Source organism: Cotesia glomerata, unplaced genomic scaffold, assembly GCF_020080835.1.
Source record: "Cotesia glomerata isolate CgM1 unplaced genomic scaffold, MPM_Cglom_v2.3 scaffold_20, whole genome shotgun sequence".
NCBI lineage: Eukaryota > Metazoa > Arthropoda > Insecta > Hymenoptera > Braconidae > Cotesia > Cotesia glomerata.
In genome coordinates this window covers 145939-162281 of record NW_025402441.1, presented here as the reverse complement: position 1 = coordinate 162281, position 16343 = coordinate 145939, and the positions used below count along the sequence as shown (strand labels likewise).

The following is a 16343-nucleotide window of genomic DNA, read 5'->3' as shown; positions in this document are numbered from 1 at the left end:
ATTTGTGAAAGACAATTCTCAATCGTAAATATAATATTAACAAAAGTTCAAAAGAATATCAAGGATGATAACTACTCACCTTTGTCTAGAACTTGAATTTTATAATTTATTTCAGCATTTATTTGAATATCACCATCAACTGATGTAACTATAAATGTCTAAAAAAAGAAAAAAAAAATTAGGAAAACGTTTGACCCTGAAGGCTATCCCTGCAACTTCCCTCTACTTTCGTAATTAAGCGCTCAAAATTGCACTTATTACGTTTTTGAGCTCTTCGAGCTCAAAAATATAATTTTTGTGTCAAAAGTCTGATAGAAGTTTAATAAAACACTATTTTTTGAATTTTCAAACCGCAATAACTTTTGAATGAAACAACCGATTTTCCCGTGGTTAGCGGCATTCCACGCAGTTTTTCAAATTCTAAGGTAGATTTTCGAACACAAATTGATCAGACTGGAAATTTCGGAGTAATTCGAAAAAAGCACTTTTTTCGATTTTTTTCGTCAACGATAACTCACGAACGAATCAACCGATTTTGACCAGCTTGGTGGCGATCAACGTGGTTTTTTGATGTTGAGCTGATTTGTTTTTAGGATTGATCGGTCAAGCCGTTTGAAAGTTATTCAAAAAAAATCATATTTGAAAAAAAATTTTTTCACAGTTTTTTTAAGATTTATCAAAATATATCGGTCCAAATCGGTTCAACGTATTCAAAATCTAAGTTAAGTCGAATCCTTTCGAATGGCGCCAACCGCGATCAAATCGGTCAAGCCGTTCAAAAGTTATGAGAGGTTTACACACACACACACACACACACACACACACACACACACAAACACACACGCACACACACACACACACACACACACACACACACATACACTCGGGGCAGAAGAGATACTGCTACCGGGCGCGTCTCCCCGATCGGATGGGAGAACGCTCGTTGTCCTTGGATGACACTGAGTCTCTTAGTTTACAAGGTACAGAGGGTAGGAGCTAAATAAAATACGCTCCTATGGACAAAACTCCCCTTAATGGGCTGGTCACACTAACTGACTTAGCAAGAAGAAGATCGTTCTCTGTTGTAACCCACTGGGAGTGTCCGGAACCTGTTTCGTAGTTTTCGACGACGCAGGCCACGGCTGATGTGAGCTTGCTTTGCCAAGGTGTAAGTTACAGCAGTAGATCAGGATCCAGCCACCTCGGGCCTTGATCAGGGAGTACGCAGTGAGTGTTAGAGATCGGAATCTTCACCGCTCCGAGCGAGTCTAGTCCGTCCGTGTATTCCAGGACTGGCTAAGTGTCGACTAGGCCTCAGCAAACTGGGGTAGGAGTACTATCTCCGAGGATACACCCGTTCCTAGTTATGACAACCCGCTCCACTCCGTACGATGCGCTGGTGAATCAAAAAAGTATGAGTAATTTACAGAAAACAAACAAGAGTGGAAACGGGCTACATAACCAACAAGCAGCGAATGACGTAAGCGCTGAAATGAAGCGTTCGCAAGCGCTCAAACATCTTGAAAAGCTGATCAGTGAGTTGAATGATTTCGTCCAACCAAAGGTCAACATTCACAAAGAGATAAAGGCCAAGACGACTGGTGTAGCTAACGCCCTTCAAAGGTTTAAGAAGCTGGACGAGGAGTGGCTGACAAAGGCCAAACATTGAGAAAGACCATTGCAGACATACTGAAAGAAGACGCAAGAGTAACCTGCAAAGGACCACAGGAGGTAATTGAGATCCGAGACGTCGATGATGACACAACGAAGGACAACATCCAGGGTGCCCTACAAAAGGAAGCTGGAGATGGCTGTTAAATACCACTAGAGGCAATCAAGATCCGTACGGCCTATAGAGGTACTCAAATTGCCACAGTTATTCTACCAGCAGCAACAGCACAGAAACTACTGGATGGAAGTAGCAAAATCCAGATTGGTTGGGTTAATTGCCGAATAAGGGCAACGGAGAGACCTATTCAATGCTTTAAATACTAGCATTTCGGACATCATGGATCCCAGTGCAGAAGAAAGGTGTACCGGTCGAAGCTTTGCATCAGGTGCGGACAAGAAGGGCACAAGATTGCTGATTGTAAAAATGCAGCCAAATATGCATTATGTGCTGAGATTGAAAGTGCAGAGAATGTTGCCCACCATGCCGGTACTTATAAGTGCCCGTTATTTCAGGAGGCACTCCAGAAGTTGACGAACAAACAAACATGAGGATACTGCAGCTCAATCTCAACCATTGTGAGGCAGCGCATGACCTGCTCATGCAATCCATGCGAGAACTAGAGCTTGACTTGGTACTGATAGCAGAGCCATATAAACACCTGAGTACCCAACCCTGGGAATCTGACAGCACATCCAAAGCTGTCATGTGGCAAGCTCCCTTTCCAAAATGCAGTCGACAAAAGCCATGCCGGCTTTGTAGCAGTATCAGTAGAGGGCATCCATTTCTATAGCTGTTACGCACCACCTAGCTTCTCTACTGTCGAATTCAACGCATTTCTGGATCGACTTACCAAAGACGCGAAGCATTAACACCCAGTGGCAATAGCCGGGGACTTCAACGCCTGAGCAGTAGACTGGGGCAGCAAGCATACAAACGCGCGAGGAAAGGAACTACTAGAAGCCTTTTCTACATTAGATGTAGTACTGCTCAACAGTGGTGATACACCAAACTACACTAAAGGAGACGTAAGTTCTATTGTAGATCTCACTTTCGTCAGTCGCAGCCTCACCAGAGGTAATATCAACTGAAAGGTGATGGATATCTACACAGCCAGCGACCACAACGCGATTCTCTGGGAAATATCAAACGTCCAGAGCCCGAGAAGACCTAAAAAGCAACTTAACACCATTGGTTGGAAGGTAAAAACCCTTGACCCAAGTGCATTGTTAGTAGCTCTCAATAGTGACCAGATTATCGCGGGCTGCGCAGAAGAGAAGACCAAGGACCTGATGAAATGAGTGACCCAGGCTTGTGATGCCACTATGTCTCGTAGACGTGGCATGAACACAAGACCTTCCGTTCACTGGTGGAACGACCACATCAGCGCCTTTCGTAAAGAGTGTCATCAGAAGAGAAGAATATCTCAGCGTGGCTACCGACGACCTAACTCTGCAGAGCTGGTCGCAGAGTACAAAAAAGCCCGTCGATCCCTGAACAAAGCCATCAAAGATAGCAAAAGAAAATGCTGGAAGGAGCTCATCAACGAGGTGGACAGAGATCTCTGGGGTAGGCCGTATAAGGTGGTCATGACCTATCTTAAAAACCAGCTAATGCCATCACCCACGAGTCCTCAACTCCTACAGAAGATCGTAAACGCGTTGTTCCCCGAACAAAGTGCGTTTAACTACCTACTAGCGCAGAATGAAATGGATGACATTCCATCTGTCACGGAGGAAGAACTGATGGAGGCTTGTAATCGTGTAGGGAATAATAAAGCACCGGGATTGGACGGGGTCTCCAATATTGCTTTAAAAACAACTATAAAAGCAGTGCCATCATTGTTCCAGGACGTCTACGACACATGCCTCAAGAAAGGGATTTTCCCTCGGAAGTGGAAGCAGCAACGACTAGTACTACTTCCAAAAGGGAAAAAGCCACCAGAAGAACCGTCATCCTATCGACCAATTTGTATGTTAGACACGGCAGGTAGGATATTTGAGGGTATAATCCACCAAAGAATAGAAGCAGTTGTCGATCCACTCCTGGCAGATAACCAGCATGGTTTTCGGAAAGGACGATCAACGCTGGAAGCAATCAAACTGGTTGTTGCAACGGCCAAGGAGGCAATCGAAGGGATCAGATGGAAGGGTGGAGCGAAGAAGTACTGCCTGGTTGCCACTTTGGACATCAAAAATGCCTTCAACTCCGTCAACTGGAACTGCATTATGCAAGCCCTGAAAGAGAAAAACGTACAAGGATACCTACGTAGGATAGTGTGTAGCTACTTCACGGACAGAATCCTGAGATACGTCACGAAGAATGGTCCAAAAGAGTATGATATTACCGGAGGTGTACCCCAGGGTTCCGTTCTGGGTCCACTTCTGTGGAATGTCATGTATGATGGCCTGCTGAGACTGACTCTTCCAAGATGTGTCAAGCTTGTTGCATATGCAGATGATGTAGCTGTCGTAATCGTTGCTAAACACCTAGATGAGATAAACCACATGTTCGGTATCACCTTTGAGAAAGTTAACCGGTGGATGGACTCAATGAATCTACAACTGGCCAAACAGAAGACTGAGGCTGTGCTTATTACCAGCAGAAAAGTGATAGAGACCATAAAGCTGAAAGTCGGAGAACAAGAAATCACATCACAACCATATATCCGATATCTGGAAGTGATGCTTGATGCCCGACTCAACTTTAAGCAGCAAGTCGAACACGTGAGTGCAAAAGCATCAGCAGTGGTAGCTAGCTTAGCATGACTGATACCAAATGTCAGAGGTCCAAAGCAGAGCAGAAGATTACTGCTATCATCTGTAGTCACATCAATGCTCACTTACGGAATATCTATCTGGGCGGACGCACTAGAGAAGCAAGAATCATAGAGAAAGGCTGGACCAGTCTACCGTCTGAGTGCCTCAAGAGTAGCAAGCGCCTTCCGCACAATATCTATGGAAGCAGTGTGTGGCATTTCCGGAACTTTGCCTCTCAGAGTCTTAGCTGAGGAAAGACGGATCCTTTACCAACGAAAGAAGTCAACCAAACTAAGAGCTGAGGAGCTTAGAACAGAAGAACGGCAGAAGAGCATAAGTCAATGGCAACTACAGTGGGATGCCACAATGAAGGGTAGGTGGACGCATCGTCTCATATCAAGGATCAATTTTTGGCTAAACCGGAGTCACGGTGAGGTCAACTATTATCTTACGCAGATGTTATCAGGACACGGCTGTTTCCGGGCGTATCTCCACCGCGTTAAGCATGATAATTCCCCAGAGTGCCCGTCCTGCTCAGAAGTCAATGAAGATGCAGAGCACGTCTTCTTTGAGTGCCCACGTTTTTATCCACAACGAGATGAGCTGGAGAATATTCTGAAGAGGAAAATTCAACCAGAGACAATAGTAGAAGCAATGCTGTCATCAGAGGCTGCCTGGAACGCCACAAACACGTTTGTCACGGGAGTCCTCTCAGACCTGCGGTCCATAGAAAGAAGAAGAGCGAATGACGCCAATTAGAAGGAGGAAAGAATAAACCCTTAGCCACCAGAAGAAAGAGCAGTAGCTAGATCCCCCTCTCACGAAGTAATGCCTGACGGCGGTTTCCATGAGGGATTAGGGGTAAGAGGAAAAGGGGTTTAGGGTTTAGTGGGTAGGGGCGCTAGCGCCGAGTTTTAGTATGACACTGCGTCGAGTCGCCACATATCCAGGCCAAACAGCTATGCCTAGAATCCGTAAAGAGGATTCCCCCCCCCCCTTAAAAAAAAAAAAAAAAAAAAACACACACATACATACATACAGACAGACAGACATACAGACACCATCGCGGGAATAGTCAGGAAAGCTTCCTTGGATCTCAAAACGTCGAGATCTGATGAAAACTCGATTTTCGAAAAACAGGGTAAAAACAATTACTTCCCGATTTTTGAAAATTTTCAATTTTCTTAGCGGGAAGTTCAAAAAAGAGAAATAGTAGCTTACGCAAGAAATAGAATAAGCAGTTAGAAGAGTGGTTAGTTGAGGGACAAATCATTTAAAAATTGACTTAAAAATTCAATCAATATAAGAAAAAAATTAAGCATGTGATGTAAAAGCTTTTCTTGGAATTATGTTTTAATATCGTAAACTAAAAAGGATGCTTCTTAAAAAAAAAATATCAACTTCACTGGAAAAGAATCTGAATAAAATTTTAGTTGAACTTTACTTTTTCAAGTAAGCTTATTTAATCATCATAGGTATATTAATTAATTTTTAACTTCCCGCTAAGAAAATCGAAGATTTTCAAATATCGGAAAGTTACTGTTTTTACTAATTATTGTTTTTTAAAATTCAAAAAATAGTCTTTTATCAAATTTCTATCAGACTTTTGAGCTCGAAGAGCTATGGAATTAGCGGGAAGTTGCAAGGATGGCCTTCAGGGTCAACCGTTTTCCTAATTTTTTTTTTTTTTTGATAAATGTCTTCAAAGCTTACTAATATTCATGTTCCTACGCATATTTAAATAAATTAAAAATTTCACAAAATATTCTTTAAATCATACGTGTGTAGATTTTTCTTTCAGAGTCTCTGATGCTGTCAAGCGAGCCCATTTTGGTGGTTCATCTGGCATGTCGATGACTTCAAGAATTGTTGTTAAACTACCTGTATTATTACTATTATCCTATATTAGAAACAAATAAATATCACTTTTTAAACTATCTTATGTTTTGTTTTTAATAGTTTTGCAAACTTAATTATTAAAGGTTTTAATTACGGTTGCATTGATGTATAACATATACATTGAAATCGTTTCAAAATCCAGAGGTTTATTGATGCCAACATGTACTTTTACTTCATATTCGTTAATTTGTTCACTGAAGATATAAAAGCGTTTGATATCTTCCTTAAATATTTAAATAGATATAATTTTATCAGATATGTAAACTTATATTAAAATAAAGCCTCGGTGTAAGTTGTCGAGGTTTTTACTGTATTAGATTAAGAAATCTATAAAACTGAAATAAAAACCTTTACAGATGACGCCAGAGTTATGACTACTTGATCAACCCAACCATCAGCATCACTCACTTGGTATGTACAATTACTCCTACCTTCATAGTTCTCCTGCAAAAAAAAATCATACATACATTTATAAATCATGATGGTCGTTTAAATTTGTTTTATCTCTCGAACTTTTATAGCACAGTTTCGCTCTGGTGGTTGAATCACAGGTGCATTATCATCAATATTATCAATGTAAAGCCCAATCGAATAACTATCGGAACCTTTGGAGATCCAAAAAACATAATTTCGCATGGTTTGCACTTCGTAATCTTGTTTTTTGGTTATGCAAACTTCCCACTGACCACTTTGATATTTGAGTTCTGCACCGAGTAAATAGTTACTTCCTTTATCAAAAGTAGTTATTAGTGGTTCTGATTCATCTTAAAAAGAAAAATTAATTAACAACAGAAAATGAATGAATTAATACTTCGACACACCAGGTAAAAAAGATTATATATGATTATATATGTGTTACATTTCAAAATTTTGGGTAGTCAATTTTTAAATAATTTGAATCCAGATTTTGACCTCATTAGGAAGTAGATAGACTCCAGGTGGATCATGTCACTGATTCCTCCACGAAGTACATTTTAAAATTAAATTTATAACTTTTTGAAATTACTTTTAATTTACCTACCCTCACGTAGGTGATGAATAGAGAGCCTGAACTCGGCTAGCGCTCTAAGTGATTTCACCAGGGCGGAACAGCTAATAAGCGCTCATACCCTGAGGGTAATAGTTATGATATTTAGAAGATGGGATACCTTAACGCTGGCTAGCGCTCCAGGTAAAAGAACCAGGGTGGAACGCTGATAACCGCTCTCAACCCTGGGTTAAAGTTTTAATAAATTTCCATTTTAATTGATTGACAATTAAATAGATTTATTAAAAAGAAATTGGCAGGTTCAGCCTCGGACCATCAGAGATTGCTCCTCTGCTAAGTCCTCGGACTTACTGCTCCAGAAGAAGTCTGGAGACAGAATGCTTTTGAATGATTATTACAATGAGTTTATATACAGATTTTTAGCGACGTTGCATCTCAGGTTACCCTATGAGAACTTCAACGCAGTCCAAATCCCACAACGTAGACAGTTTAGTCTACTGGGCTGCATTGACGTTCGAGGAATCTCTTATCTCGAGGTATTTCCGTTACGAAATGCCTCGATTAATAATGAATAAATCAAAATATTAATTAAAAAAATTTAAATAAAGTAAAAATTTGTCAGAAAGTAACAATAAGGTTGCTACAATATTCCATATATATATATATATATATATATATATATATATATATATATATATATATATATATATATATATATATATATATATTATAATGGTCTTTTCACCGGCACTGGCGTCGACAGGGCTGGAGAGCACCACCTAAAATGGCTTACCTGGGTTTCGAAGGTAGTTGGGCGCCAGGAACTTACCGTTCCACGATTCGAAGTCGTTGTCGTTTGTCGTCGGGCGGCGGGTCGATGACGAAGAGATTTAAAATTCGAATGAACGGCGAAACGTAAAATGCTTAAATCTAAGTAAGCTCGGGAAAAGAAAAACAAAAAAAACAGTAATCGCCGAATGTCCAGTCAACAATTTATTTTTAACAGTCGCCAAGAATTATTAATAATTTTTCAAAAATTACCATAACAGTTAATTATTCGCCGAATGAACGAACAATAATAACTAAAAAAAACAACAATAATATTGATACGTCGGTGGCTCGAAGATAATAATTTAAATGACTTATAATTAATACTACGATGACGTAAGCAATTAATCGATCTTCAAATTACTTAATCATAACCAAAAATTATATTCGATCCGTCAACGGCTCGTAAAAATCCCGAATTAATTTATAATTACTTATACGATAAAATAAACAATTAATTTGTCTCAAACTAATTAATACTTCAATAAAAGCTTAAAGTCAGTCCGTCAATGGCTCGCAAACTCCCAAATTAATTTATAATTAATAATACAATGGAATAAACAATTAATTTTTCCAAAATTAATTAATAATTAAACAAATAAATAAAAAAATTAAATTCGGGCCGTCGGTGGCTCGAAAATTCCCCAATTAATTTGCAATAGCAAATTAAATTCAATGTAGCTTTAATTCGACGATGATTCGCAAAATAGTAATTCAAATAATTCAAAAATTCAACAATTTGGCGGGCTCGCGGCGGATAACTAATTACGGTCGGTAAATCGACTAAGCTGGCTGGGTAGTTGAAACTCGAGATAAGTTTGGGCTCGCGCTTGGAGATGGCGCGTTGGTCGGGCTAGCTGTCTTACACAGCTCCAAATTTCTCGGGCGTTACGTTTAATAACAACAACAAAAAAAAATCACGTTCAATTGTCGGCATATATAACTGTTCCAACCAATAAGACCATTAACAATAGTAATAATAATGTCACACAGTTGGTTCAATGCCAGTGTCTTGAACAAAAAAAGATAACAAAAAAAAATAAATAATAAGAAGCGAACGCTCGACTTTGAATCTACGTTTTAATTTACGAACACACACACAAATACACCCCGATGGTACCGTATCTTTGAGTGTCGTCACACACGTCTCGATAATCCGAAAGGAATTCAATAATTACTTTCATAAAAAAAAAATTAATAAAATTTTATAAAAAAAATTTACACCAAAAATCAAACTGGTGAAATTTACTAAAATCGATCAGGATATCGCGGTGAGGACATCTTGGGGCTAAATTAGCGATCAGACTCACCCTGCGGCAGCAGTGAACCCCTCGGGTCGGTACTCGTCCAGGTAGCTGACTCTTAACGAAGTTGTCATTTTTGAAAATATCTCAAAAAGTCTTAAAAAAATCTTAAAATCGTCTTGAAAAAATCTTAAAATAGTCTTTAAAAAATCTGACAGCGACAGAGCTCCGGAACATAATTATGGAGCGTCTATAAATTGTCTTAAATGATCTAAATAAATCTTGCTAAATAAATTTTGCTAGCGATCACGGTGATGGTATCGCTGGAGATTACGCTGACAGTCATTCTGAGAGTCCCGCTGGAGATCACGCTGACGATCTTTCTGGAGGTCTCGCTGGTGATTACGCTGACGGTTTTTCTGGGAGTCTCGCTAGAGATCACGCTGACGATATCGCTGGAGATCATGCTGACGATCATTCTGGAGGTCTCGCTGGAGATCACGCTGACGGTCTCTCTAGAGGTTTCGCTGGAGATCACGCTGACGATCTTTCTGGAGGTCTCGCTGGTAATCACGCTGATGGTCTTTCTGGAAGTCTCGCTGGCCATCACGCTGACGATCTTTTTGGAAGTCTTGCTGGAAATCACGCTGACGATCTTTTTGGAGATCTCGCTGGTGATTACGCTGACGGTTTTTCTGGGAGTCTTGCTGGAGATCACGCTGACGATCTCGCTGGAGATCACGCTGACGATCTTTCTGGAGGTCTCACTGGTGATCACGCTGACGATCTTTCTGGAGATCACGCTGACGATCTTTTTGGAGATCTCGCTGGAGATCACGCTGACGATCTTTCTGGAGGTCTCGCTAGTGATTACGCTGACGGTTTTTCTGGGAGTCTCGCTGGAGATCACGCTGACGATCTTTCTGGAGGTCTCGCTGGTGATTACGCTGACGGTTTTTCTAGGAGTCTCGCTGGAGATCACGCTGACTCAGCGTGATCTCCAGCGAGACCTTCAGAAATACAGTCAGCGGGATCACCAGCGAGACCTCCAGAAAGATCGTCAGCATGATCTCCAGCGAGATCGTCAGCGTGATCTCCAGCAAGACTCCCAGAAAAACCGTCAGCGTAATCACCAGCGAGATCTCCAAAAAGATCGTCAGCGTGATGGCCAGCGAGACTTCCAGAAAGACCATCAGCGTGATTAACAGCGAGACCTCCAGAAAGATCGTCAGCGTGATCTCCAGCGAAACCTCTAGAGAGACCGTCAGCGTGATCTCCAGCGAGACCTCCAGAATGATCGTCAGCATGATCTCCAGCAAGACTTCCAAAAAGATCGTCAGCGTGATGGCCAGCGAGACTTCCAGAAAGACCATCAGCGTGATTACCAGCGAGACCTCCAGAAAGATCGTCAGCGTGATCTCCAGCGAAACCTCCAGAAAGACCGTCAGCGTAATCTCGAGCGAAACCGTCACTGTGATCGCTAGCAAAATTAGTAGCGAGACTGGCAGCCATACCATTAGCACAACTCCCAGCAAAACGACCTCCAGTGATACCGACAGCGAGACCTATAGAAAAACTATCAGCGTGATCTCCAGCGAGACCGTCAGCAAGATTTCTAGCGTGACCTCCAGCGAGACCTTTAAAAAGACCGTCAGTGCGATCTCCAGCAAAATTACCAGTGAGACCGGGAGCAATTCCTTTACGCAATCTCCAGCAAAATCGCCAGCTTGTCACTGTTCACTTTTATTCATTTCATTAAACATTTTAGTTACAACACGGTGTTTCAAATTCTCTTCTTTATTTATCTGAGCAGCACAGACTTGTATTTGTTTACAAGCACCTTCACATCTGCAAACTAACCTGTTTTTTTTTTGACATATTTTTTATATTTTCATGTTGGATTAGCAATCTAAATTTTATTTTTTATTCAAGCTGCTGTCTTCACTTAATAGCGATAAACAAAAAACAATTTATTTATTACGACCAATCAGAACGCTTGGCTACGCCTATCTTCTGTCTCTCTCTTTTAAAAAAACTAAATTCTCGGCCCTAGTAATTAGTATTTAAAAGTTCAGAAAACTGGTATTTTAAAATATGAAAAGATACACTTTTGAAAATCAGCTCCTCAATTATACTGAACTTTATACATTTTTCTTTTCCACTTTAACATCAGTTAATAATTCTTCAGCGCTGGATTAAAAAATTTTACTTCTATTTGATTATTAACGAATTTCAAAATCTCATCTTTGATTGGTGTTATTACTTCCAAAACTTTTTTGTCACAAATACCAGCCGTAAAGTTTGATTGGTCAATTTCATCCCACTTCTTTTTAAATCTCTGATAAATTGGAACGTTTGGGCCAGACGAAGCAGGCCAGTATACTTCAAATGCACTTCGAAGAACAATTTCAAAAATATGGTGTCGGCATGGCAAGTACAACAGTTTTCTACTAAGAGCCTTTTCTACTAATACACACGCACCATTTCTGATTCCTGAAAAAATAAAATGAGAATTGCTAGTGAAGTATCGATTTTTTAGAGTAGTACGGAGAAATCTTTTCAATTTGAAAAAAAAAATAACTCATAACTTGGAAATTAATGGTTAATACTAAAAATCTGATTTGATTTAGCATTTAAACATTACGGTAATCAACCATGTTATTTTTTTTTTATTAATAAATTATTTACCCGTATTTGACGCCGTTGTATCAGAACACAATGCTTTGATGTTGTCAGTATTAATATCCCATTGTTTTACTGTTTTAATAATAGCTGAAGCTTGGTTTTGTCCAGTCCCAGATTCTAGTTTAGGAACTCCTAACAGTTGAAATTTACCTGATGATGATAAAATAATCGGAAGCCGGTCAACTTGTTCTGTACCTGTAATATCTGATAACAGTTTTCCATCAAAATGTAGTACATAATTGTCAGTTTCCAGATTAGTCTTCAGATTTAACGCCGCTTCTTTCCGGAATTTTTCCCTTGCTCGGTGAATAGTCACATGACTAAAGTTTACGCTTGCACAATCAATGTTCAAGCAAGATAATAAAGCAGCAATAATGTAAGTCGCCATCCTACTAGTCACGTTAGCTCTATCCAAAGCCGCAGCAAGTTCTGGTGTCATTATATCAATTTTTGGAACTTGTTGTTTTGGCATTTCATCTTCATAATCAGAGATTATACGAGAAGTATTACTTTCCAAAGATTTCTGGGATAATTGAGATGGATGACTTGATATTTTATGATTAGCAACATCATCAGTCTCAACTGCACAATAATAGTTGACATTGTCGTTATCAAACTCTCCGACATTATTATTACTATCATTACCATTATTATTATAGTTTTTATCATTGCTATCAATGTTCTCTTCACTATTATTATCACTATTATTGTTATTATTATCATAATTTCTGATATCAACATCCATGTCTTCGACATCTTCTAAAATTGGTTGAGAATTATATGAAATAAAACCACGTCGACTGGAAGATTTTTGTCCCAAATAAAATAATCTTTTTTCTTTGTCCAGTATATTTAAAACATCCGCATGAGCTACATCAAATAGTTTATTTAATTCATCCTGAAAAACGGATTCCTTTTTTTTTTTTGAGACTTTGACTTTTTCATTTTACGGTTTTTTTGTAAATTCTTCCATCGATTGTGATTTGAGATTAGTTTCAAAAAAGCAGATATTTTCTCTCTTGTCGGGATTTGTGCCGCACACCAAATTTCAAAAACTTTGTCGATAGTGATTGATATACTTTCTTTAACTGAAAAATTTTTCGTATCAAGATAATAAAATAAAAGCGACATAACCTCTTTCAGAGAGGGTAATTTTTTTCCAACTAATTCACTTAACACATCACCAATCAAGTACACTGCTTTCACCATTATGGTCACAAAATTTATAACTAATATATTTTAACTAATTAAATTAATAATATAACGGATTGAAAAAACAGTCAGTATCAATGAACAAAGACAATGACGAGAAGATATAGTAAAGCGTTGAAAGCAAAGCAACTAAATGAAGTTAGTACCGAACAACCAGGCTTACCAACACAGAGCTTATTAGCTACAACACTCAAATTAAATGAGTATAATACTCTGTACCGACAGAGCTAAATAAAGCTCTGTTGATATTTTTCAAATAAAAAACATTTGATCAAGTTTTATAGTAGATTTAATTGATTTAACGTATTTACAGAATTTTCATATTATTTTGAATAATATGCAACGATGAGTATTTGGTGAGTTTGTGTAATAAGGAACTTTACATTTTCCTCTTACAAAAATTTATAAATTTTATAAAATATAAAATAAATTTGTTATAAGAAAGACCAAAAAATCATTTATGTGACATTTTTAACGTTTATATTTATATATTAGTGCATTTCGTGAGTTAAGTATTGAATTAATTAGTAAAAAAAAAAAGTTTACAGTCTCAGGTTAACGGAATTGAAGTAATTTAACATAAAAAATAATAAAAATATAGCATGTGATATTTTTTTTGTAATTTTATTGGAAAATATTTGAAATTTTTTATTAATGTTATCTTTGACCGCGGATATCTTTGAAGCCGTTAATCTGAGGAATTTTGGTCTTCAGACGTTTTTTGTAGAGCGTAAAATTTCCTACTAATATCATTTTTCAGATTGTTGTTACGATGAACCGTTCCAAAGTAATAAAAATTAAAAAATTAAAAAAAATTTTTCCCGTGTTATTTAAATGGAAAATAAAGAAATGGATACAGGTAAATCTTACTATTCATATTAAGAGCTCACATGGGCGCCAAAATTTTTGTTTTTAGGTATACTATCAATTTTTAGACACCAAAAGAAAAAAAAAAAATTCGTCTTTTTTTGAAACACCCTAGTACAGATACTACAAACATCTTGATGATTGTAGCCTGTAGGTGGCACTACTTGTTAATTAAGCGAAGTTTGAAACGATGATATTTCTTACATAATACGAATATTATTTATAAGTTTACGAATTGTGATATTCACTAACAACAATATGATATTGACACTAAATAATAATGAAAATAATAATAATTATAATAACGACAATATTAACAATGACAATATGGATAATACTAAAAATATTTATAATGGTAAAAATAAATTGATAATACGATTTATTATTATTATTATCATTGATATTGTTTATAAATTATTAAGTATTAAAGTATTAAATTTAAATTTACAACTATTACAACTACAAAAATGTAAAAATTTTTTTAAAATATATGTAAAATTAAAAGCTTACAATTGATCATTTAGTTTATCAATCTAAGCTAAAGAATGTTCGCGGCTTATTGATATAAAATTTTATCAATGCTGCTAGATATTGTACAAAAAGTGATACTTTAAATGATTTATATTGAAACTTTATAAACATTTAATTTCCGCGGGAAAAATATAAACTTTAAATTAAAAATTTTTTTAAAAACAAAAAATGTTAAAATATTTTTTTTAATATAAAATCCCTAGAATGAATTATTAAATAACTTTCCATCTATATTTTTCTAAATATATTTTCTTTTCATTTAGTTGCATTTATTAACTAGAGTCAATATTTAAGGGCCAGTTTTTCAATCTAGGATAAAATTTTATCTAATGATAAAATATATCTATATATTTCATATATATAAATATACTGGCATCATAATTTATCCTGGATAAAATTTGATCTTGATTTGAAAAACTGGCCCTAAAAGAGCTAGAATTGTTTGATTTTGCTTTCTTCGGAAAAGTCAGCTTATCAAGATCTGAGTAATTTTGTTCGAGCAATGTACAGATACTACAAACGTCTTGATGATTGTTGCCTGTAGGTGGCAGTACTTGGTAATTGAGCGAAGTTTGAAACGATGATATTTCTTACATAATATTTATTAACCAGTCTAAATACACAACAGACTAAACGTTGTTCGAGTTCTACTTTCTTGGGATAAACCAGCTGTTCAGTGTCTGGGGAATTTTTATTGAAGATAGTGTACATTCTATAATCTCATGGTTGTTGCCTGTAGATGGCACTGTCATTCAATTCGGCGGGTTTTAAATAATCTTAATCTCTTGATAATACGTAACATAACTATGCGTTTGATACATTGTGTCATTTACTAACAACAATATCATAATAACAATAAATAATATTGGTAATCATAATAACAACAACAATAATAGTAATTATAATCCGAAGAAAAACAGTTTCACTGTAAAAAAATCGTGCCAAGTCCACGTTCATAAGACTATTAAGGAAAAAAAATTTTTTTTTTTCCTTTACAAAAAGATATAAAATAGAAAAATGAAAAAATCAACAGACTCGATAGAGTCTGGCGCCAAGTTCCGTTCTCAAGCCAGACTACCGAGTGTGTATATACCGTAAGCAGAGCGGTTTTTTGAGGTTACAAATTTTTTTTTAAATTTATTTTGATTTTTTTTCTATATGATATTTTATAATAGTAGTTCATGCTTTTTATTATGCGTATTACTTGATTATTATCAATTATCTTCATAATTTCTATTTAAAATTATTAAAAATAATCAGCACAAACTATAGCGACCCAGATTTTTAGATTTTAACTTTTTTGTTATGTAAAAAGCGGACGGCCAGAGACTAAATAATATAAGGATGCATGCTAATCTTATAATAGATGGGAAACTACAGTGAAAAAAAAGATATTTGACAGCTTGCAATTACACACGCCAGGCGGCGCAAGAATAACTTTTACATGAACTATAGCTTAAAGGGGATAGTTTGCCACCGGAAATTTATTAAATTAAAATTGTCAATTTTTATTATAATTACAAAAAATACTAAAATCTGAACAAAAACAGTTTCACTGTAAGAAATTGCGCCAAGGCCACGTTCATAAAACTCATCTCAATAACATTTGCACTTTACAAAAAAAATTAGGCTCGTTTCAATAATTTTCATTCTCTACAAAA

At 36.9% G+C, this 16343-nt stretch overlaps 1 protein-coding gene across 1 annotated transcript in view; it reads right to left on the bottom strand.

Moving 5' to 3' along the window:
• Positions 1-16343, bottom strand: part of LOC123274056 (protocadherin Fat 4-like) — a 135339-nt gene that overhangs the window by 79315 nt on the left and 39681 nt on the right. Inside the window, exons 5-9 of the mRNA XM_044741555.1 lie at positions 6841-7091; positions 6676-6771; positions 6422-6550; positions 6209-6328; positions 80-158 (exon numbers count right to left, since the gene is read on the bottom strand). Coding sequence (XP_044597490.1) covers positions 80-158; positions 6209-6328; positions 6422-6550; positions 6676-6771; positions 6841-7091 — 675 coding nt within the window. The remainder of the gene's footprint in view (positions 1-79; positions 159-6208; positions 6329-6421; positions 6551-6675; positions 6772-6840; positions 7092-16343) is intronic.